Source organism: Tetrao urogallus (assembly GCF_951394365.1).
Source record: "Tetrao urogallus genome assembly, chromosome: 3".
In the NCBI taxonomy this organism is placed as follows: domain Eukaryota; kingdom Metazoa; phylum Chordata; class Aves; order Galliformes; family Phasianidae; genus Tetrao; species Tetrao urogallus.
The window spans coordinates 80,220,985-80,247,014 of NC_136815.1; the positions used below are offsets into that span (position 1 = coordinate 80,220,985).

At 40.5% G+C, this 26,030-nt stretch overlaps 1 protein-coding gene across 1 annotated transcript in view; it reads right to left on the reverse strand.

Annotated features, from left to right (window-relative positions):
* Positions 1-6,335: 6,335 nt before the first annotated feature.
* Positions 6,336-26,030, reverse strand: part of DUSP22 (dual specificity phosphatase 22) — a gene marked incomplete at both ends in the record, with an annotated part of 38,363 nt that continues 18,668 nt past the window's right edge. Inside the window, 4 exons of the mRNA XM_079533738.1 lie at positions 6,336-6,521; positions 9,185-9,356; positions 11,137-11,211; positions 16,883-16,932. Of these exons, the coding sequence (XP_079389864.1) occupies positions 6,336-6,521; positions 9,185-9,356; positions 11,137-11,211; positions 16,883-16,932 (483 nt within the window). The remainder of the gene's footprint in view (positions 6,522-9,184; positions 9,357-11,136; positions 11,212-16,882; positions 16,933-26,030) is intronic.

Sequence of the window (26,030 nt, forward strand, 5' to 3'; positions counted from 1 at the left end):
AAACTCCACCTTTGTATCTGACAAATTAAATAAAAACACACTAGCTTTAAGAGAAGAGGTAGAGGAGATTTTCAGAGGGCCTACTTGTAAATGCATCAGCCCAGATCAAAAGTCATGCTCTGTTAAGCATGAAGAGATGACCAAGTGAGCAAAAAATTTGGAAAACACATTGCATTTTAAGTAGCTTGAATGTTTTGGATCCAATCTCTCCATTCAGTGAATAACGAAGGGTACAAACCCACACATTCAAAAACGCCTCAAGTAAAATGGAAAACGGGTGCAAATCTGCCTGAAAATCCCATCTTCTCTGAAGCTGCTTGCAAATGAATTTCATTCCCAACTTACTGCCTGTGTGTTTGGTTCACATCTGAGCAGAATGTGACTGCCATTTTGACTCTGGCTCTTGTGATGACACCACATCTCTTCACTGGTAATGGTGTGCCCCAGGAATTTGTCGCCTTCAGCTTCCCAGTGGTTCAGTAGGTCCTGACAAACATGCATACTGCGTTCTTTTGTTCTTATGTGAGCACCTGTGGAACACGCTTGGCACAAACTTTGCAGTATTTCAACATTGCCACCGTTGTTTCCATTGCATTGAAGCCAACATTCAGTTCCACATGGTTCCCTGATTGGTGCTGATTTACGTGGATGAGCTGATTGAGATGCTCTTCATTTTGTGGTTTGACAGCTGGGCACATTCCACCAGAAACGTAGCTTGTCATCATTGCTGGAAGGCACAAAAAGTGCTGGAGGCACTGCACTCACATCCACTGGTTGGCCTCCAGAAACACCTAGCAAGCACTGATGAATGGGTGTCATTTTTTCCACATGGAGGAATTCAGTGACACACCTTTGCTTCATGCACACTTCCATGTCAGATGCCGTATTGTTAGACTGTCCCTCTGCTGCCATCTGTCCCACAGCAACAAAATGCAATGGAATATTGGCAGGAAAGTTCAACCTCTACTGCCATACTACCAAAATCTGCCCCTGAGGTCATAAAACAGGAGGCAATACATATACATATGAAGCAGCCCTCATACATTAAAAAATAGACATAAAATCTATTCCCTGAGTGAGGACAGAACACCACTTCTAAACGTAGCAGTGAAACGGTTAAACGTACAGGAGTTGGGTCACACGGCAAATTAGCGTTGTATTTAAAGTTCTACTGAGAACTCAGTGTGAAAAAAGCTGTTTCTGTCCCATATGATGTCTCCAGGGGTTTCTACAGAAACACTCCAAGGTGCAAGATCACCTTTCTCACGCTGTCTAACATTTTCCAGAGACAATCACCATTTTCCTCCTCCAGTATCATCTTGAGATGGTGTTAAGGACTCTTTCTGACTTGCTGATGAAGTCCAAGCTCTTCATCGGGTGATGAGCACATCTAGGACACGTGGCTTTGCCCTCTGCTTCCCTCAGTTCGGCGTGTGGAGGGGCAATTTTACATGAATCAAATCGGAACTCACAACAGTTATATACAACACTGTAAGACGACAAAATGTGCACTTGGGATCAATAGTATGGCATCAGGGTTGCAGCATAATTAATTTTTACATTTGATTTGGATAAAAACTGCCACAGAGAGGTGCTGAGGGGTCAGAAAGAAGCCGAGTGACAGTGCATTTTTCATTTGGAAATTGTTCTTCCTTGGGGATGGAAGGAAGCCTCCCCTAAAACTCAGAAGAGAGCTTTGTAATTGACAGCAATCACATTTTAAAGACATTCTCTGACTCACTGCTGCTAGAGTATGTATTTCTGACACAGCATCGGAGAAATGAGGAAATTATTAATACAAGTCTTCCATAGCAGGCTGCACTGAATTTGAAGTCTTACGGAGAAATTAAAGGGGGATTGAAATACCCTGGTGAACTTAAAAGCCATAGCACTTACACTGAAGAACCTGAAACGAAACATCTTGAAAAAAGGGCATCTAACACATTCAAAGCTATCTATGGAGGTATTAGAGCTTCAGCTGAGAGTATTATTAATTGGATGTCAAAAATCCCAGAGGAAATATCCACATGTACCCAGCAGCCCAGAAGCAAGCAAGAGCTGGCAGGGGGAAGAGAGGACGGGAAGAAGAGCCCCAAACCTCACTGTGCTTGGACACGGTGCCTTTGTGGTGAGGGCATCCCCTGCACGATCACAGCTCAGCCTTCAGCAATGAGTAAAGCAGCCATCACATTTGGCTTCTGAGGCTGACTCCATTTTCATGTTGGGGCTTGGGTTTTTTTTTTGATGGTTTGAATGACACTACCTCTGCTAAGAGGGTAATTCTAGCAAACCAGAAATGCAGTGTTATTTGTGAGAATTTAAATGGGGCTTTTTCCCACTTACACTAGCTTTTTATTTTCGCTCTAGCATCATCTTCTACCACTTGTATCAGCTTCCTCAGACAGCTTTGAGCCTTGGCTGCATGTAAGCCAGATTTTGCGGCTAATGAAGCCCCAAAGCAGTGTCTTGTACAGAATAAAGTATTTCAGAATTACAAAGAAATAAACAGATTTCCTACATATTCTGTTGCGATGACGGACCACCACCAAGATAGCAACAAGTCTTTTGGGACTAGTATCAAAGAGATTGTTGTTCTGCAGATTCTTGAACTGACCTGGATGAAGCTGGTGAGGAGATGAGAAATGTCAGTCAGTCTGTGTGCAGGAGGAAAGTCATCTGAATACCCCAACCGGTCAGTGTTATGCTTACTGTACCTGCAGGGATACAAACGGTGACTGGAAGCCTATCAGAGACTGCTACTTATTTCAAGAAATACACAAGCAGATCAGGTGTTAACATTTACTTTTATTTGTAAAAAAATTGTAGAACGTATTAAATACAAACATTTGGAAAATGCACTCAAGGCTTTGCTAAGATGCCCGGGAACAGGAAGACGGAATCGAGAAGCTTACCAGGTTTAGAGCTTTCAAAGTAGCTGGATTACTATAATTTTTCACTGACTTCCTTATAGAAGGTGCCCATTATAGCAACCAATGTTGTTATTGTCCTTTTAAAAAAAAAAACAAACATGATTTGCCATATCTTCCCAGTCAACCAGAAGATGCAAGGAAGCAACTCTTTCCAGGTTAAAAATCAGGGTAATAAAAATTAATGCATTTACCCATTACCTACATTGTATAACAGTAAGCATTTGCTTATAATCACACACAGATACCAAGTTTAAAAAAAAAAAAAAGAAAAAAAAAGATCATACATTTCAAATCTGGATATCCAATAAAGTGTTATAAACTTTATACATTTTCCAGTGAACATCACAATGAGAAGAATGTTTTGAAGTACAGAAACAAAATAACTGAATGCATCATCTACACCAGAAAGGCCAACTATTAAGATGTGGACAGGGGTCTAGTCACGTTCCAGATAGTTGGATATCCTGCAAACTGCCACTGAAAGGCTGGCTGGAAGACAAATCCTGTCAAGTATTCAGTGTTTGCTCCTTTCCCTTCCTAAAAAGCCAGAGGTGGGAATTGTAGTTACTCTCGCTTCTGCACTTTATGGAAATAAAAGAGTAAACAGCCCTTCTGCTCCCTACACAGAGGAAACAGATTAAAGTTCACTCAGACCGCCATTCCTCTTCTGTCACCCTGAAATGAGGTATGCAATACAAAGAGTCCACTAAAGATGCAGGAGCAAGAGCCTGCAGAAAATACCTCCTGTCTTTTAAAAAGAAAGAAGCATGTCTGCTTAACAACAATATGGCATTCCCTCTGTCTTCCTGCTTTACCCTGTATCTGCTTTCCAGTTGCAGCATAATGCACACTGATATGGCTATATGGCCCTAAATACAAATTCAGTTTTTAAAAAAGTCCCGTTTCTGGGACTGACTCTTTGGGGATAATGAAACTACTTTAAAAAACCAATACAGAATAACCTCGGACATATAGACAGTAGCACATCTCCCATTCTGCCTTGTGTTTGCCAGAACAGAAAACCTGCCAACTTATCAACTTATCAACACTCACACCATTACTACTGCAAGGACAAGCATAAAAACTGCTACAGGGTGCATACTGTCGGAGCCCCCTACGAGATGGACTGACTGGATCCTGCAAGAGCATAAGCACAATGCTTCTGGCAGCTATCCTCCGGGGACAAGCGGATATTATGCTACTAATTTACCGTGAGAGGGCTGAGCAAATGGAGCACCATCCTGAATGTGTATTTCACCTTGTTATCACAGAAAGAGTTCTCCAATTAACATGTTCACTCTCAGAGCACAGGGGGTACTGCCAACCCGGGCGCTGCTGTGCTGGAATTCCTGAAAGCTACCTACTTGCAGACCAACCTCTTTGAGAAACACCAAATACTTCTGTTAGCATGCCAACACAGACCATAGGTTGCTGGATATCCCAAGCAGGTAGTGGTTCATAGCTACAAGCTTGAAAACAAAAACTCCAGCACCTTTCTCATGCCCGACAGCTTACTGTTAACATCAGTATGATTTTCCTGCTCCTGCTGTGTTCAGTACACTTAAAGCACTTGTGCAATGAGAGCTCTCTGATTTAGGCTTGGATTTGGATGAAATGGTTAGGCCTGTTCCACCCCACTCCTTTCTCTTTTCGACTATTATTGATACACAAGATCTGTATTTCAGAAAATGTAACACACATGTTATGAAAATATTTAACAAGGCCAGAGTTCACTTGACCCCAAAAGCATTGCTCCCATCCAAAGAATTCACTGCCACCCAAAGCAAGCAGGAAATCACATAAAGAGGAATTTTGAGACAGGGTGGGAGGGTCAGAGTACCAAAAGCAACTGACAGAGATGACAACTGTATTTAGCATGCTGACTGCCTCTCGCTCAGTGCCCAGCTTTTAACATGATATACATCACAAGTTGAAACAAATGAGTTTTGTTTTTGTTTTTCAATACCCTGACTATTCAGATTTTTTTTTTCCCAATCTTCAAGAAAAATAAGCCTTTCATCCTTTGAGCCAAAGACAAGGAGCCGTTAGCTCAGCATCAATGGCCCTCCCCATTACACCATCATAACCCAATACACTGCCCTGCATCTGTGGTGACATATTTGAAGCTACACTCTCAGAACGCACCTGAGTCAGGCAGCCACTCCACTCTAGAAACACACTGTGTTACCATGGGCAGTGTATGGCCTCTTGTTTTAACCTACCTGAAAACAATTTACAAATGCATTCCTCCTGACTTGATCACAGCAAAATACAGGGTGCTTTGTAAATGGCAGAAAGTCAAATTCAAACAACTCTAGTGTGAAACACGGGCAATTTTAAAAGAAAACAAACTTCTCAGATACAGATATATGTGAAGCACGCACATCCTCACGCACTCACGCACATTATTCAGTGCCAGATTAAGATTACACAAGGCCATTTTCAAGGTTGCATTTACAACCACAATGACAAGTACAGCATTTTTGAGGTAGCTGAAGTCAAAGAGCAAACCACAGCACAAGCAAAGAAACAGGTGCTCGCACTCACACCAAGCCCACTCTTTGGAGACACGTTATCACGTGCGCAGGGGCGTGTGTTGAAGAGGCATGTGTTCCACAGGGAATGAAGATCAGTGGCATGGAGACCTGACTAACTACGCTCCAGAGAAGCTCATGATGGGAGACCCTAAGCACAACCGAGGACCATGGCTTAAATCACTGCGTATCAGCTGAACTGTGGTGGCAGTTTGTGCTCTCGGTCTGCGGGAGTTCTGCCGACAGCTCTGTCTCACGTGCACTGAAGCAAGTACAACTGTGGCAGTTGAAGATGTTATTACTCAGAGCTGTCTGTCCCACTTCTCCCCTAGCTGTTACTGTTGGTAGAAAGGTGCGTGTACTTATCTAACCTGCCCCAGTTTACAGCCTAGCATTCGAGCACAAGTCCATCTCCAGGGTGTTACTTGCCAATGGACTGTGAACTGTAGACTTGAGTTCCCTTCTTCAGGTGCAATAATACATTTGCCACAGTAAAAGTGCAGAGATGTCAAAGTGCCAAAGCTTGAATCACTAGAGTTCATCTCTCAGAGCCCTTTGCTAGCCTACAACAAAAGAAGTTGAGCTAACCTCACAGCAAATGCCAGGCCATGTAGGGACAACAGCTGTGGCTGACAGACTGGCTCAGCCACAGTAATTGGATCTTGTCTCTGAGTGTACAGAGAGCTAGATCCTGCCGGAATTATAAAACTGTGTTAAACACATTCATCCACACACACATAATGTACAATTTTCATCAAGAAGCTTTCTACAAATCAATTGTTTGCATGATTACTGTCAAGTCTTGAAGATGGGATAGGAATTATGGCAAAATATTCTTCAAAGGTAGAGAGAAAAACTCAGCCTTCTATGACTAGGTCTCTGTTGTGTAGTTGTTGTATGAGAGAGATGGCACAGATGAGAAGTTGTTATTCCACTGTCTTCCCCCAGTACTCTGCTGCAATTCTGCCTGCTCCTTGTACTTGCTCAGAAGATTTTTGGCTTCTTGCAGATCCTGAAAAGAGTTTTCGCCATATTCTTCTTTCAGCCACTGCCTGAACTGCAGAGATTAAACAGACAGATAAAACATGATGAAGCAATATCAGGAGACTTATGCACAAGTAATATTCCCTCCAGCCCTACAGAGCCTTTCAGAATACAAGCAATCTAAAAAAACACGTAAATATTGTATATCCTAAAAAAGGAGCACAGAATGCATAGACAGAGGAACACATATGAAACCACTGAGATCCCTTACCTTCCCTAAAATGACATACTTGCTTAACAGCTTGGCTGACTGGAATAATCCTGGAAAATCCACTGGGCAAGGACATCCTGGACTTGTGCAAGCACATACAAGCAATGAGATAAGTATGTGTGGAAGTCACAACAACCTTAAAGAACTTCAAAAGGTTAAAAGACCACCAATATGGCTTTTTCATCCTCATCTGACTAACACCTGAAGTAGAAATTGCACTGTAGATACTAGAAAAGGTGACTAGCAGGAAGAAAAAGACCAAGAGATCTAGCAGCTGTAGTATATGATCCTCTATGTTACTGACATGAATGACTGACTAGTATATGACCAAAGTACCAGGATCATTTGAAGATGAGGGAACAATGTAGGGGAAGGGCAATGATGCTGGGACATCTTCCCCATGATTTTCTCAGCTTCCTGCAATTTTTATCTCAGGTACTTTTAGACTGAGGCAATATCTTTGTGCTTGATACAAAAAAAAAAAAAAGTGCTTTTCTTCTGCCTCAAATTTTTGAATCCATCTATTTTCATCAACATTATCCACAAGTATCTGTTGTATGATTTTATCTGATTGAGACCAGCCAGTTGATACCTCCACCTCACATTGCAAGGAAGAAAGGAAATCACATCTGTTCACCTCCTCTATTCCAGGCTAGTTCCATAGACCTTTGTCAGATTCTTCTGTCATTTCTTTGGCAGTTGAAGATTTGAATCTACATAAGTCATTCAGAACAATTTTGTTACTCTTTACCGCAAAAGCAGCAGAAAGATACAGACCACAGTTGCTCCGTTCCAGTGCAGATAATACTCCTGTGAATTTTTAAAAGCCTTAATTTCCACAGCTTTATTCTGTTTGAGGATTATAGACTTTAGCTTTAAAGACCATCTACCTAAACACTGGGAGACAAGACCTGCATATAATTATTGCCTCCTATTCCTAAAAGGTCACAATAACACTAAGGAAAATCTGAAGCCTCAGACCTGCACCTGGAAATCTGGAATTACTGCAAACTACGTGATTACCTTAGAGACTAAACCCCACATGTAAGATCAAGAAGTAAGGGACTCCATCCCAGAAACCCCGCAGGATATCGCTCTGAATAGACTTAGCAAAACACCGATGGTGCTGAAATCAGAAAAAAAAAGGTTCACACCCTTTGCAGATGGCAATATTCCACTGAAATCAGGTGTGCAAACAGACACCTGCTAAGGATGTGGTTGTTATTAAGAGACAGTAAGAAACTTCAGCCCAGCCAGTGACTACAGGTGGATATTTCTTTTTGCAAGCTACTGCCTCCCCCTCAGTGAAATAGGCTGAATGTCCTGTCCATCATGGATGAAAAAAAGACGTTACTGTCTTTATCAGGCTATTTGCATACAGCCTTAATTGTCATTGCTGTTTGCCCAGACCAATTTGCCCAGAGCAGAAATGACTGTAAGGGAGGAAGGAGACAAGTCTGGAAAGTCCCCCTCTGACTTTTGCCTCTTAAAAAATCAGTTAACTCTACCATTTACACCAGTTCCAAACGACCCAGGAAACATTCAGTTAAATATTAAAAAAAACTCAAAATATTTACAGTTGCAAGCTGCATTATGCAAAACAAATGGTAATTTCTGAACTCTGAACCTTCTGCAGCAGAATGATGGGTATGTAATGATAAATTGATTTCTTGTTTGGCCTCTGCTGTTGATTTTTTAATAAGTGTAATCCAAGAGAGCCAAAAGAACAATAGGCTGAGCAATGGCAAGCAGAAGGGACAGTCAAAGTAGGAAGTTAACGTAAGTGGAAGCCACTGATGGGGAGCAGGTCTTTTGCATAGAATGTTGTTTTTAGGTGTAAGAAACTCATTTTACGATAATCACTTTGCAGTCCTATTGTTTCCTTAATTATCCTAGCCTACAAAGCCTTAAAAGGCTAGGAAATAAGAAAAATTTTTGAGACCGTTCTCCACATTTAAATGTTTATTAAGTCTCAGTTACAGAAGGTATTGCTGGCAGAGGACATAGATCATAATGATAACCTAAATTCATTTACAGGTGGCAGATTTCTGATTATGATTTCTTCCCTAATTACTAATTCAAATGAATGCGAGGGAAAAGAATATTTTTATACTTTATACCAACTAAAAGTTGGTTTTGCTGCTGTATTCTGAGCCCTTCACCTTTGTATCTTCTCTCTCTAAAGGTTTAAATGTTGTATTATGTCTTCAGTACAATGAGGATCACTGGATCTCTGGGCAGGTGCATGTGGATGTTAAGCTTCATCTTCACTCCCATCCCATATATTCCTTGATACTTTTAGTTCTACCTGCACCTCCCCAGTGTAGCAGGCTTACCAAAGAAGTCATTTCCACAAAGCAAGCCCAAGGAGTCAGGCAGACCAGGCAGGCCTCAGAACAGTGACAAGTAGCCCCATCAACCAACTCAGAGTTCTGTTTCTCATTTCATTTGTTTGTAGGTTATACCTGATCAACATCGTGCTTTTCAAAGTCCTGTAGCTGTCTCTGGAAGCCCATGTTAGGATTGGCACAGGATCTCGCTGCTCTGACAACAGACAGTGCATCTTCCCAGCCAAAGTCTGTGATGGTCATGATGTACGCAACCACCAACGTTACACTCCTAGAGACACCAGCAAGGCTGCATGAAAAACGAGGTGCAAGAAATAGATGAAGTACTGCTCTGCTTCAATTACAGTTAAAAGCACCACTTCCCAACCAACGCCACAGCAGGTTTGCTGTGTTAACTGCCACAATAAATACTACTGTATTGGAGCTAAGGGGGTTTTGGTACTGCTTTTTCAAATGAATCAGAACAAATCTGTAACAAGTTTGAAAAAGTGGGTTCTGAATGATAATTCATATGAGATTAGAAAGGAAGGAATAAACATAAAGTGTTCACAAAAGGGGAGGAGAGCGTACACTTCTAAGTTAAATTTGATTTTGAATGAGCTAAATAAGTCACCCAGTCTTTTGCCTATACAGATGAAAGCACTAAAATAAGACTGCTCCCTCCTCCTCATCATGAATAAAAGCTCCATTTTACAGGTTCTGCAATTAACTGAACTGTTAAAATGCACAGGTTTGATTGTTTGAGCTCTTTTCCTCTTTCTGTTCTCCATGCACTGCGTAACTTAGGTTCTCAGGACTCCAGTTTCCTGAGACACTGGGATAAAGTAAGAATCATTCCCTAGTACTGGTTTCCCTGCTCTGGAAAAACTCTTAACTCTTACTATCACAAGTATGTATAATGAGCTAGTGCTGCATTTATATCAAATTCTTTCACCAGACATTTCCAAACCATCTCATGTTCTTGAAGGATGCCACAAATATAAATACACACTTTTTATCACCACCAGGATTGAGACAAATTATGCATTTTACATACAGAGACTGACCGAATGACTCGTCCACACCCTGCCACGAGTCAGTAACAAATTGAAGATTTATGCTCAGAGCCCACATATAAGTGCTCAGATCATGAGATGACAGATTCCAGACACAGACTCAGATATGCCACTTGAACGTGCAGCACACGCTACAACCAATAGCAGGGAGCAAGAAAAAACCCAGGGTGGAAAATCCTTTTTTTACTCTTTATAGTCCCAGCAGCATCTCTCCAATCAGAGACTCGCTATTAAGAAATGCAACTTTTGAATGCTTCAGCAGTCAAAATAAATAAATATATCAATTTATTTTCAGAGGGCTTTTTATTTTTTTAATAACAAATCACTGAAGTCATCAAAATAGCTGTTTATAGAAATTGATTATTAGGATTATGGAAATCTTTAGAAAAACAATGATTAACAACCACAAATAAATAAAAGCTCTAGTCAAAGATTTTATTATTATTTTGTTAGGAAAGACCTGTAAAAAGGCTTGATTTGGAGAGAAGGCCAAGAATTTCTCAAGCTCCTTGAGGAGCTCCTCCTCCAGGCAGCTGCCCAGTCAAGCAGCTCGAAAGCCCTACATCAGGCTTTAGTAACATTTGTGTGTCTTCTGAGACTCTTCAAATGATGACAGTACTTCAGTTCAGGTGGATTTTGCAGCAAATGAGACAAGTGCTAACTTATCATAAAGCTGATGAATCACAGAGTTGTAGGGGCTGGAATGGATCTCTGGAGATCACGGAGTCCAACACCTTGCTAAAGCAGATTCCTCACAGAGCAGGAAAGCCTCCATGTGAGTCCTGAATATCTCCAGAGAAGATGACTCCCACTTAGCCCAAAATACTGTTTTTCTGGCCATACAGATCAGAAAAAGAAAGCCAGTAGCATGCTATCAGCATAACAGATAGAAACATCATTTTAATAAAGCAATGTGGTTTTCTTGTCCAACCCTGTACTGCCTAACTTGAGTGAAGATGAGCATACAAGGCATAGAAACCCTTAATTAGTTTCTTTAGCCAGTGTTATACATACCAATGAACTAGGCAGCCTTCACCTGTAAGTCGGCACTCATGAATAAATTTGATGCTCTCTCTGAAATGCCTTGCCCTGAAAACAGAAGCAGAAAGAGAGTGAAGAAAGTGCTGTGTTTAGTAAAATCGCTACTTAGAAAGAAATGCATCTGAAAGCTCACTTAATCCTGTTTCTAGAGTTTCAAAGAGATCAGAGGACTTGCAGTGTAAAACTTAGCATGTACCAGTGAAACCCAAAATTCACTTGGCATAGTTATTCACCGTGCTACCTGAAGGAGGAACAGGTATCTTAGGCACTACGGTGTGATAAACATTGGCAAACACTTCATTCTGATGAACAGTGAGTCTGTGTTTCAGTTTGTGTTTTATTCCTCTGGTAACTCAGCCTTACATCTCCTTGAGTGACTTATATGTTAGGTGAAACAGACTGCAGCTATATGAGCAATACTCAAAGTACACAGCCTCTCACAAAGCAGCATCCTGCTACCCAAACTGCAGCTTAACTTTGACTTTACATCATCCTACACCAAACCATTCACTAGTACACACATAAACGTTGTAAATCTTTGCAACATGAAATCTTCCCCTTTTAGCCCTGGTAAGAAAAAATTCTCTGTGCCCCCTCATCTCAAGTGATGCAAGCCTGAAGGAAAGGAACTGACAGCTTCCAACAGCTGAGCAGCCGACTGCAGTCATCTCACAGCAAGCCTGCAACTGCACCTCTCTGCATCTCAGCCCCAGGGTGCTCACCCTGCCTCTGCCTTTCAGGCTGCAAAGCTCATGGGTTGCCTACAACCTACCACAGAAGCCAGCAGCACCTCTTGGCTCAACTCAGCTAGATTTTTCTGTAGCCTCTGAGTGCTCCTGCACTTTAGGCTTGCAAGCAGCAGCAGTGTGCGCAGCACAGAGATTGCTTCTTAAGAGGTACTTAATACCAGGCTTCCTGGCGAAGATGAACACTGCACTTAACACCCGTGAAACACAACGTCCTATACTCAAGATGTTTCCCCACTCTACATATATATTATACCACAAGGGTGAGTAGAAAAAACCTCAACCCAGCACCAGCAGCCACAAAAAAATCAGGAATGCCCACATAAGAGGAAACTTCCCTTCCTGCCCAACAGAGCAGCTGCAGATATTACAGACACTAAGAGCTGGAGGAGGGCAACAGTATGCAAGGGTGCCTGTGGAAATTACAGAGGTGATGAAGCCTAAACTGACATACCCAAAAAGAGGAATCATAAAGCCCGTGACTCTTTCTTCAAGGCAAGTCTTGTTTCACTGGATACACAGTGGAAGACTGCCAGAAGAAAACTGAGTGACTTAAAAACTTGAAGGCATGACGTAGCCTTAAGTTTTAGGGCAGCATGTAAACTTGGGATTCTTTATTTCTCAATAAACTGATCAAGAACGCGAGATGAATGAAGAAGAGTGAGAAAGCCATTCTGTGCTCAGACTGCTGTTCCAAGACATTTCCACTGGCTGAGCTGCAACACATCACGACATTCAGGCCTGCCTGTGGAGCACAGGCAGCTTCACATAGGCAACTCAAGAGGACAAATGAGAGTTTGCACTGTGTGTGCAAGAGGCACTGCTACCATATAGCGAAGGAGTGCATATCCAAGAGTAATTGGTTTTGATCAGACAAAACTTGGTTAGGGCTGGACTGACAACATCCCTACCTCATACAGCCATCTTCCGTCTTCTCTAGAGAACAGGGCTAACAGAGAAGCTCCAAGCATCAATGAATTCACTTCAATGGTGTAGGCACAAGTTTTGGTTAAACACTTCAATGCTTTGGTTTGAAAAGTATCTGTGAATGAGCACAGCATCTTTATAAGGTACTAAATATAGCTATCTGTGAGGTCCATGTACTCAGTTTAATTTGTCCTTCCTTATTGCTGACACTCAGTCTGCTGATTCACTGTTAACTATCAACAGGCATTTATGAAAATGAGAAGAGAAATAACCAAGCTTAGAGCCAGAGCTGCTCTGTAGAATGACAATCCCTCCTCACCTTGAGTCACAGAAAAGGAAAAATGTACTTTTCCAGAAGTACATGGTCTTTGCTGGTTCCAGTAAACACAGTTTGATATCAAAGTTATGATAAACTTTTTTTTTTTTTTTTTTTTTTTTTAATATAGAAAACAAGATAAGGAACAAGTGGAAAGTGCCACAAACAGAAATTTGGCAAATCTTACATTAATTGCAAAATCACTGATTATCATCTGTAATAGGAAAGCACTTGATACATGCATTGAATGTTAACCTGTTTGTTAGAATAATCAGCTACTTCAAGACAATTCATTATGTGATATCTCGACTTTTACATCTCCAAGCTTACGCCTGGGTAAGCTTAAACCTGGGTAATGAACTACATCATCTTCAGGATGAAAAACACCACAGGGAGAAGAACTAGCACAGTGCCCCCACCAACAGGATGTGAAAGTTGTCTAAGCTTACACACTGGCTAACCAGATAATCCAAAACTTGCCAGAGGGCTGAGTTATGATACCAGCTCTAAATATCACAATTGCTAGTCAGCCTTCTGCAAATAACTGTAAAGATTAAAAGCAATGCATGCAAAAACAGATAAAAAGAAGTATCTTGATGTCTCTTTCCTTTGGCAGCCTAAACGCAAAGATCCACCTAAATTTGTTTTCTTAAGAGGCTTCTGCATTGTCACCATTAATGGCCTGACAGTTGGATGTTAGTTCCTTAGAAACACATAGCCTAAGACAATTAGCTAGAACAACTCAGAAACAGAAGATTAGATTTCTAGAGAATACATTTTTAGTAACAGGTTCTGTAGGACATGACATTTCTGAGGAAGTCAGTGGCCCAAGACAAAATTCTCATTGTCCAAGAAAACATGCATTTGACTCTGAGGAAGCACCTCAGATCTCAAAAGCAACCGCTTCATTCCTATACTAGGTAGGGGAAAAACACAGGAGCAGAGAGAAGCTTTTGAGCAGCTCTGGTGAGCATTAGCACATTAACAGGGGAACCCCTATTGTATTTCACTGGCAATTCATCCCTTTAAGGAAGATATCCACTAAACAAGCTTACAACAAGTAAATGTGTATTACACACAAGAAACCAAAGTTCACCTCACAAAAACTCAGCTGAAGTGAATTGGGAGCATACAGATCCAAAATTCAATGAATCATAGAATCACAAGGTTGGAAAGGACCTACAAGATCATCTAGTCCGACTGTCCTCCCATTACCACAGCTACCTCAAGCACTAACCCATATCTCATAGCTCCTCATCCAGACGCCTCCTGAACACTGCCAGGGACGGCGACTCCACCACCTCGCTGGGCAGCCATTGCAGTGCCTGACCACTCGCTGAGAGAAAGAGTTCTTCCTCACGTCTAACCTAAACCTCCTCTGATGCAACTTGCGGCCATTTCCCCAGGTCCTGGGTCTTCTTCCAGGGCCTGGAAGAAGAGGCCAAACCTCTCTTTACCCAGCCTCCCTTCAGGAAGTTGTAGAGTGCAGTGATGTCTCCCCTGAGCCTCCTCTTCTCCAGACTGAACAATCCCAGCTCCCTCAGCCACTCCTCATAACACTTGTGCTCCAGACCCCTCATCAGTTTCGTTGCCCTTCTCTGGACACACTCATGAGTAATGAGTAACGGCCTTCCGTTGGACACTTTCAATCTGCCAGCAACTGGAAAATAGCAACCAAGTTTCAGAAACTTCTAACAAATCTGTCATTGGGCCAGACAGGTTCGACAGAAGCACGCATCCAGGCAGTTGCACTACTCTAATTGTTAAGAAAACACAAGCACCTGCAACACAAAATGGTGCTGTATTTTTTTTCTGAGACCTCCATAGTGTCTTTCCAGAGAACTAAGTAAATATGTAAGGATGTTGCAGAGAGACATGCTCCCTTTCCTGTTCCTCAGTTGCATTCTCTAAACAGAGGGTGCACATAGTGCAGCTACTCTCTCCTAGATAAGATCGTCAGAGCCTCTAAGTCTGAAGAAAAACCATTTCCTCTTGCTTTCAGAGGACTCCCTGTGCACAGCAAACAAAAATACTGCTTGTGGGCATCATGATTTGACTTTACTTCAATTTCTGCACTCTATAAAGCGAAAAAAGAAAAATCAGTTACTCATCAAGTTTTATTTTAAGTGATAAAATGTCTCAGTATTAGAAGTAATGACGTTTGCCTGCAACCACCTGACACCAAAGCAAGAATTGCAGACGCCTTCAGCACAACAGAAACAATACTCATGCAAATATTGTATCTTCTTACTGAAGCTTTAACAGCTTTGGTACCATGCCAGACAGTTGAAGTGCTGGGGGTGGTTTTTCAATGCAACTCCTTGATACTCAACAGTGAGGGAAGGACTAAGCAGGACAATGATCAACATCATCAGAAATGCTGGTCCCTTTACTTCCATTCCTGAAATGACCTTGATCTTTACAAATGAAACAGACCTGGAAAATATTTTGTGAAATGCGACAAATCTCAGAATACCAACAAACAATATGAGATGTGAATATTTTTCTCTAATCTCATTTTTTCTCCTATACAAAAGGATTGAATTTTAAAATTTATGTTGAAATATCAAGGCCACAAACGTGGCTGGTTGTGCTCGACAAAGGCAGTTAACTATCTGACTTCTCATTACAGACCTGTGTTGAAAATTAGAGTTCTGGAACAGGAATTTTATTTATTTACAATTTCGACAGAAACACATCAGAATGAGAAGGCAAACCAATAGATACCAAATGTCACACTGGAATCTTTCTAGGGTATGAGAAACATACACTCTAAAAATATTCACCGAAAGCATCAGCCGGAATACTGCTGTGACATGAGAGAAAAGCAGTGCTGCGTTTCCTTCCGTACGTACCAGGCCTCTTTCAAGTACTTATTTCTCTACCAAACTTTCTGGCAGGATGTGGCTGAAACCCCCCTCATCTCTCCCCAACATAAACACTGAGCTCTAGAGGAAAAAGTTGGTCACCATCCAAGTTCTCTTAGAAAATCTGTTTTGATTTCTCTTTGGAATCGAGATTTGCTAGGCATCTTCAATTCAATGGTTCAAAACATTAAAACCAAGGTCAAGTTAACCAGCACTGCATGAATGTGAGCAGTGGTAAGAAAAACTGAGGGTGGCACACAATAGTTTCTGTACACACATCTCCAAGGCAAGAATCACCCCAGTGCAGACAAATTCCCTGGCTCGCCGGTCTGCTACTAAGAGCAGTGGGGCCTTCAGAGGTAGTGCGAGTCATCCAGAGCACACAGTCACAGGAGCAGTTTGCATACTGATACTTCATCTCTAAGGCACTGTGTGAGGAATTCAATTAAACCCCTGAAGCACCAAACTTCACAGCTCTTTCAAATAGGTTCCCTTTCTTCAACGGCTAGACATACCGCTTTAGTAAGAAAGAAGAGGCAAGGAAAAAAGGTTTACAAAAACAATGGCTGGAATAAACTGGGAATGTATTAGGAACAGACTCACTGAGAAACACCAAAATTAATAAAGAGTGTTTATATACTTATTTATATACTGACTCTCCTATCAACCCTTACACACAAAAAGCAGGGTCAGAACCAAAGTGGCTGCAAGAAAACATTACTGTATTTTCTTAGCATTTTAAAAACACATTAGTGTAATATTTCTGAGAGGGCAAAATTAGGTCTCCTAAATCATTGTAAAACAGGCAGCACAGCACAGAAGGACTTCTGGGGTTTTGTGTTTTATTTTTAAAGAAAACTTACAAGTTCTGTGAGGGTGAGTCAGCAGCAGGAATGCAGAGGTACTTCACTCCCTGTGTAAAGAAGCAAGAAGAAATGAGACAAAACCATCCAAGTTAAATACACTCATTTACCACTACTTAAGTCATGATGTAGGCTGGTGCAGTCTTGCTGACTTTCGAAAAAGGTTTATCATTGCTTAGACAAGCAGAGACCATCTCTCTGCACACAGGTTTTAAAACTGCCTTGTTGCCAAGACACCAGCATGTAACTTAGCCAGGCTTATTCCAAGGTCCAGTAGCAAGACATTTCAAATAGAAGCATTTTTACTAAAAAGGCATACACTTTTTTTTCTTCAAAAAATGTCATTTTTCATATATTTCTAGTAAAACTAAGTGGCCACCCTTCCCTCTCTCTGAACAAAGCCTACAATCTAAAATTCTGATAGGAAATTTCTTTTGATTCCACACAATTGTTTTTCTTTTCCTATCTGGCAAACAAAGCAAAATGTAATGCGTTTGAAAGAAGAAAATGTTTGTGGGGCATTTTTATTTATTTTGTATTATTTTGGAAATTTCAAGAAGGACACTCATAAAATGTATACTTTTCTTCCATAAAATTAGCCTCTCTTAGTCAGGTATGTTAGTAAGTTACAAGATCAACTAGGAATGTTAGGCAAGCACTTCTGATGCATTCTAAGTGTTACAGGGTATACTTAAAACCCCTTAAAATACTATTATCATACACTACTGCTTTGCATTGTCAATGTTCATTTTAACTCATTCTATTTTCAAAGCTCATTTTGCCCCTATGACCGTTAAGAAAAAGAACACTTCCAATTAAGAAGTCAGCTAGATACGGTTTCAAAACTTCCAAGAACACAGATTTCAGCCCATTCACTGCAAGTCTTTCAGTATCTGAGATAAGTAGGGTTGTGAGAATTATTCAGACGTACTTGTAAAGACAAGGACTCACAACAAGAGTCCACCAGAAAATGCACCTTTGTTTATCCTTCTGTAACAGTGCAAAACCCTTTAATAATTTTGTACTCTCAATCATTAAAAAAAACAGAAAAAAAAAATCAAATATTTATTTACAAGAGATCCTTCTAGTAACACTTGCCAACAAGGTAGAACATAATACATCTACCAGGCACTTCATTTCCTACATGGAGGGCAGTGTGTGAAAAGCTTGTTGCTCAAATGCGATGGCTACCTGAGGCAGCATCTTCTCTAATGCCACCTTTACTCAGCTGACTCCGAATCCTCCTCTGATAAAGCTTCTCCTGCCATCTCATATAAAAGAACAATCACTTTTTTAAGTGGTCCTGACCTCTGGCACCATGACACATCATTCTGCTAATCCTGTACAAGATGCATGAACTCCACCATCACGTCTGAGATGATGTGGTGATTCCTCACCTCCACCTCTTCACCATCACTTCCATAAAGCACCAGCTATTTTCTCAGGTACCAGAACTTCTTCAGCTAGCTTCACAGCCACAATGTTTTGAGAGCCTGACCTTTCCTTTCCATACTTTACCAGATATCCCTGCCTTCACTGTCCACCAGGTGCATGCTGCAAGCCAGAGTGAGGCCATTTCTGTCCAGGCTTTCTGGTTTGGGAAAGAGAGTCAGAGCAGGGAAGAATTTGCTGACAGGTGCTGAGCACAGAGATGTGGCACTGCTGGATGAGGGAGAAGGAACCATAATGACAGTGCCAATACAGTGACAGTATGTGGCACTTTGTGGGATAGCTGCATGGCAGAAGACAGTTGAGGGGAGAGAGACTGGAAAGGAAGGCAGTTCACAACCCAAAGTAGCTCACTGCCAAAGGGAACTGCATCAACAAGTGACAGTTTATACTGCTCCACATCAGGATGAGGGATGCCTGCTGTGGGACACCAGGATGGCTTCACGATCATGAGGCAATGCACAACAGTTGGCATAGACACATTCACTCAGAAACATGTAGTAGCAGTAGTAATGTATCCATCAATAGGCTGCTGAGTAAGGCTAATAATTATATTTTGACAGGAAATTCGGACAATCATCTTGAACGATACATCTGAGAGGTTCATCTCGGACATCTTTAAGTGAGTCATTGCAGTAAATCGGGGCCTGTGACCTGAAAGCAAGTTTACATGTTGTTCTTTCCACCACATCTCTGTACAACTTCATGCCTTTAACTCTTTACCACCCAGAGCAAAAAACAGGAGGAAACTAAAGGTAGGAGATAGGTTAACACTGGCACACATCACACACCTCTGGTATAGGTTTGCTCCCGTAGATAGCACAGGCTGATTTAGAAGCTATGGCACATGCTGAGCACTGTTCACACATTGAATGCAGAGGGGCTTTCAGATCATGTTCACTTTAATAACAGAAGTAGTACCAGCACAAGTTGAAGAGCCACAATGTTCTTTTTTTTTTTTTTTTTTTTTGTCATGGCTGGCTAGTTCCCACTACCACAAGCAGGCATGAAACTAGCCTATGACAGACCACATATGGTACTGAATGGCTCATCCAGAGCCTCTTCTTGGAGGTCTTCAGCATAGCTTCCAGTGAAGTAGCACCGGCACGCCTTTCATTACTGTGCTCACCAATGCTCAGCATCAGCCAGCAAGCCTGAGTAACACAGCTTCTCAAAGAGGAGATGTTTAAAGTTACCGGAATTTGGTATTTTGACCAATATACTTCACATATATGGTGGCTTTTGGAAGGCTGTGGTGATGGACTCCTCTCTGTGAGCAAATGATCACACTCAACTCAGAAATAGAGGTGGCATTTCAGAAGTACTGTACAGTTACTTAACCCAACTCTCACCAAAGGGGGAAAAAAAAGCATTAAACTCTGACTTTGACCCAAGCAGTTGGGTCCTACCCTACCATCAAGTTTTGGTTCTCACTGTTTAAATAATAATAGAATAAAATATCATTCATCCTAATGGTATACCTGAAATTCTGCAACTATAAAAGATTGTATGGGGGTAGGTATTGACAGATGAGCCCCAAGGGCTTTCGTGTAGACAGCTGTAGTTTGACTTCAGGGATTAGCTTTGCTTTACATTCTGGATACACATTATAAAAAACACATTGGCAGCAGAAAGAATGCTTAATTACTGAACTGCTTGTTGCTGTTGTTTAAAAAACAAAAAAAACCCCAACAATCTACACAACTACTATCATGATCCTAGGTTTTTGTGCCCCAAGACATTGCTATCTTTCCTGTGCACATATCTTGCAGATAGATAACATCTACAAACTGTCTGAAAGGGACCCCTCAACGCAGAACAGCTTATGTCAAGGGAACAAGTAAATAGGAACAAATTTTAGAAAGGGTATTAGCACACAAGAAAGATACAGACACTGCTTGTTACCTAGCAGAGTTCACTCGCCATTCTGAAACCACGAAGTGTAAGATGTAGGCAGGCAACAATTAGTGAAACACAGCAACTAAAACCGAGCAAACTAAAATCAAAAGATAGTTAAACAGTCAAGCAGACCAGCTCCAAGTGAAAATTTCAACAACCTCCAGACCATCATCTTGTCAGCAATTTCATTCAAGAAGCTTTAATCTGGTTGTATGTGCAGTATCCAGAGCTGGTCCCAAATCCCACGTTAATTAAGACACAACACAAGTTAAATGTCACACTGTCTTCAAGTCCTGATTTTATTTATTAATTTTAAATGAATCACCTTGCTCTTTAGTAGTGACAGTTCCCTAAAAACTGTTTGGTGAAAGAAGGGCAGAACACCTCAGAACAGGTATTGTATCACACCAACTACACACGATATTCCAGGTGTCACAACACAACTACTTGCTGCAAAATTATGGCATTTTTCAAACCACAGAGAAAAGCTTGCTGTTGCAAGAACTGGAGAAAAGTAATATTATTTTAAGTTGTACATGAAGTAATTGAATGACTTCATTGAGTACTGCTGCTAATACGTAATTATTCAAACATTTCTGTCAACTGTGTCTTATCTCTGAAGTTTCTCAGATTATCAGAAAATCAACCCAATTTTTTCACTAAACTGAAGTCATGTATGTTTTTAGACAACAAAATATTCCATCCGTATGCCAACACAAAAGAAAACCATGCTCTCCAGTGAATACTCGTCAGTTCACATCTAAGCTTCCAGATCAATGAGTCGCTGAACACAGCTTTCTTCTGCCCATCTCTTCATTCACTACTGCTCTACAGTTGTTGCTTCTAAATCACCAATGGAGAAAAGAAAGTGAGCAATCACATCTGACAACAAACCTTCCAACACACACACGTTTTTCTAAATCTTTTCATTATCACTCATGTGATGATCCTGATGCCCTAAACCATTAAAAACATCTCTTTTAAAGTGCTAAGATTACAAAAAAAGAAATTAATAAAACATTATTTACTTTTCTGTTTTCTGTTCCAGCAGACAGAGTAACCACCAAAACTAGATTTCTGTCTCTTAGGCCCTGAAACTAAAGGCTACAGTTAAACCGATACAGTGAGAGCTAACAAAACTAGAGCAAGTATTCTGATTTCCAGATTGTCAAAGCTGAAACAAGCGAGAGTTGAGTAAAATTTCAAAAATTCACTGGTATTTGAGCAACAACAACACTGGCACAATTTCAGTGATTCTAGAACCAAAGAGCTCTGTGACAATGAGCACTGAGGTATTAAGAGTAAAAAGGTTTAGGCACACATGTATATGTGAGCATGCACAGAGATTTTGCACTGAAGATACTACTGGAACTGCAGGCATTTCCAAATTTGTGTTTATTTTCGAGGTCAGTCAACTAAGACTAGAAATTGAATAGGAATTGCACACTCAGAAGTCAGTAAGACTAAAATAAGAACTTTCTAATTCTTTAGCTGCAAAAAAAAAAAAAAAAAAAAAAAAAAAAAAAAAGGACCATTACATCTTTGTTGTTAAATCCAGCACTCCACAGACTGCTCAGGAAAGAAAACAGTCCAACTGCTTAATGAGTACTCAATTTGTAACCTATTTACCTACTTTTAAGCTTAAAAAGTACTCCTGCTTCATTTTAACGTTGTACAAACTGGCATTCAGGTTTTCGTAGAAGAACGCGTAGAATTTTGCAGTAGCAAAATGACACATCCACAAGTACTATGTGTCTGATAATTGGTCAGTGACTGAAAGTAAGATCTCTAAAGAACACATGAATTTAGCCTCAATACCAAGAAAAACTTCACATCCAAACAGGAGAAGCTGCAAAAAGCAGTACTGTGAGAGAAGTGCAGCACCTCCATGGACGTTTTCTTTTTTATATGAGAAAACACACTACGAGGTGATGTAGAATGAGGCACAGTTCAACGAAATCATACTAACCTATCTGAGAAATAAAACACTCCAGGGATTTTTATACAAAACTCAGTACGTTTAGCAGATGCTCTTCAGAACGCTGCCCCTTCTGTTATTGCATGCACAACCTTTTTATTTTTCACGCTGTGATTAGCACTGGAAATCTGAATCTACAATTTAGGATGTTAAAAGACAGGGGTGAAAGAAGAAAAAAATAACATCAATTACAAAATTTCTGCTCTCCCAGGAGGGGTGGGGGAAGAGGTTTTATTTAAAAAAAAAAAAAAAAGGGGTTAAAAAAGGCAAGACTGTATTTTTGGCAATAGATCACTCTATATTTAAATTTATGTAAAGATGCCATCAACGACTTCCAAGAATTTTTTTTTAAACCTAAAACCCTAAACTTAAATTTGTAAAGCCAGATGCAAATAGGAAACCTCTAGCACCTGGCAAGTTCTTTCAGGTTAGTCAAAAACCATGTGTTAATTTGAGTCGTCACATCAACAGATGAGGACAGGACTTATTTTTGTTTAGGGGCATTTCAGCAAAAAAGCTAAAGTGGGAAACAGCCAGCACAAAGCTTCCTCAAGCCAAACCAACAAGAGCTGATGAAGAGTTTTGTTCAGTAATACACCAAACCGAACATGCTGAACTGAAAACCATTCAACCGTTTGCTTGTCCTTTCAGTTGCTTTCTGTAGCAATCACCATTGGTGCCGATTTTATTAATGACTCAGAAAATACATTTGTGCTTCAGCAAAAAAAAAAAAAGAAAGAAAAAAAAACAACCAAAAACCAAAAAACCAAAAAACCAAAAAAAAAACCAAAAAACCCACGATTGCTAATTGACTTTAGTGAACAACACACTCAGGTTTGATTTTGAAAAACTATAAATGACATAGAAATTAGATGAACAATATGAACCACAGAAAGCTCCTGCAATAGAATTTACACACTTAGTATGGGTTGTCTTGTAAAAAACTATTTTACTATAAGTAAGTCATGGTTTGTTGCTGTTTTTTCTTTCTTTTTTTTTTTTTTGAGAGGAGGTGTTGGTTTTGGGGTGTTTCTTTTTTTGTTTGTTTTTGCAAAGTTTGTTTTCTTAGTAACATTTTTTGAAAAGTCCCTATCATTCAGTCCAGTCAAACCTAATCTCAACTCAATCCACCTTGCTAACATAATGCTGAAACACTGAAAAGTTATGGCTTTGACTTGGCTTACAAAGAGCTTTGTATATCATTTCTAATTCTATCTTAGATCTGGCTTATCTTGAAAGAATTAGAAGAAGGAGAAAACACCAATGACTTTAACTTCTCACCTCCTTCAGGACTGCATACTTCAGCTGAGAGTAAGGACCTTGTTAAGGCATGGCTTACTCAGCGCCGCACATGCATCCATCACGCTCGTCCCTGATCCCTAAGGGAGCTCCAAGTACTACATTAAAGCAATATGTCCCACCTCTGTCTTTGTCTCAGGAAACTCTGGAACACAATTACTATACCTCAGGAGCACATTCACATTTACACATCTGGATTACGTCCCCCAACACAACCTCTTTGGCACAGCGTAAGTCAGAGCATTTGGTCTGCTCCAGTCAACTCAGTACCCAATCAGCCTTGGCATCTGCTGGGCAAAAAAAGCCCTTGTACAAACGACTGCAAGCTTCAAACATTCTTCATCCTTTCTTCCCTACCATTCGCCACTAAGGAACACGCTTCCCCTGACACAGCCAGTGGCTACTGAGCAATTCAAACAACGAACTGATTTGACTGCATCGCCATTACAGCAGCCTCTACCAAGGGTAAATACTGATGATTCCAGCCTAACAAACTTTAAACGTTGCTCTGTAGAAGTTACTTAGAGGCTTCTTAGTGGGACATCAAAGTCATTTCTGAAAAATTAGTCAGAGCTCCTAACTTCACAAACAGAGCCAAAGCCAGAAAAGGCATTACTTTGAACAGGAGAAAATCTTCTGGTGCCACTACACCTGAGAGAAAGATGGTACCTATTTTGCTCAGCATGGTCTTTTGACACAGAAGGGGAAAACCTTACCCCAAAAGCACTGAAATACCATAAAAGAAAGTTAAGTATTTTTATTAGAAGAGGCAGTTTCTATACTTCCCCTTGATGTTCATAAAGGCTGAAAATTGATCGCTTCCACTGGTGGCAATGCTGGTCATATGAGAGCTTATTGCTGTAGACAGAAGCAATAGCTTGACTTGACTAAATAATTTGCTGAGCTAATCTTTATAAAACAGCAACGACCTTGCGATATATTAGCAACTCTGATTCTGAAGACTTCTTTTCCGTTTCACCCTTTAATAGTTCCCCTAAGTCTCTGGACAGCAGAGTCTATGCACACAACGTGCTGCCAGTCATATGAAGCGGGGATTTCTTTCATCATGCCACTGACATGCAATTTTCATATATGAAAAGGTTCTTCCAATTCAAGGCTTCTGTATGTTATCCAACACTATAATGCAGTTTTAATAAACTAGTATTCCTCATTAAACCACATCTGTCCAGAATTAGCAGATGCCAGCTGCTTAGTTTTCCTATTTTTCCCTTTTTCAGTTATTTCACTTTGTGAACTGGTATGCTTCTGAGCCCAGACAAATGCTGTGTGAGGATATTCCTTCGCATTACAGAGACAGGGAAGAAAGAACTGAAGTGGCTTTCAGCACTTCCAGAGCTGTCAAGAGGCATGACAGGATCTTTATTCCCCTTGTTTCAGCACAAAGTCCCCAACGCACACACATACATTTAAAAAAAAAAAAAAAATCCAACAAAAAAACTTCCATATTGAGGCAGATTATTTGAATTGTGGCAGAACAATTTACTTTGTTTTTCTTAATTTTATTTATGTGGGTTTTTTAAAGATGATCTTCACACATTTGCACGACTGTCACGTCCAACTGGAAATGCATTAAGATTTACAACATCCAACCAGGCTTTGAAAAATGAAATGAGATCCAGATCTTGATGCAGCCTGATATAAATGCATTATCTATACTAGGCCTGCAGGCTATGACTATTCAAGAAACGTGCAGATGTGGCACTTGCGGACATGGTCCAGTGGGCACGGTGGTGACTGGCTGACGGTTTGACTTAATGATCTCAGAAGATACTTCTATGATTCTATGATTTTATCTTTTTACTCTTTACTCAAGGAGCAAGAAAGATTGTTCTTAAATAACAGCACAGAGTTTTAACTGTGCTTCTCTCTTTTGACTAAGTTTCTCAAGGATAGAATATTTGCAATCCTATTTCTACTGGACCATCCCGTTTATTCTCAAATATACAGTTCTGTTGTGCTGGCTGCATGAGCAAGCAGAACAAGCAAGATGCTTAGCAATTTGCTCTTGCCTAACTCCCCCTGCAACCTTTCACAGTCATCAGATCAGGAAAACAAGGAGAAAAGCTGCAGCTATGGAGACAGCACATACCAGGTAAAGATGATACTGTTAATGACATCAGAATGCTCAAGGAAAGAAAATTAAATGACTCTAACCTGATGGTGCTTTGGTTAACTGCAGAGTGAGGATTAAAACAATCTATAAGATAGTATATTGAGTGAGAGGAAAGAAGAGTAGATGTCTCATGGGTATTAAAATATTTTCTTAGCAAGAAATTGAGAAAGAAGACATTGCAGCATTCAAAAATGAAGTGCCTTAAGATCACTCATTTAGAGAATAAATCTAGCAAGCCACAAGACTTGAAACAACAGCATCTGAGTACCTGATTATCACCAGGATACGGGCTGGTTATTTACATGAAATAGGGATGTCTAAAACTTACAAGAACTTTTGGTACTGGGCAAAGAAAAATAACATTCCGAACTTCCAGAAAATCAGGCATA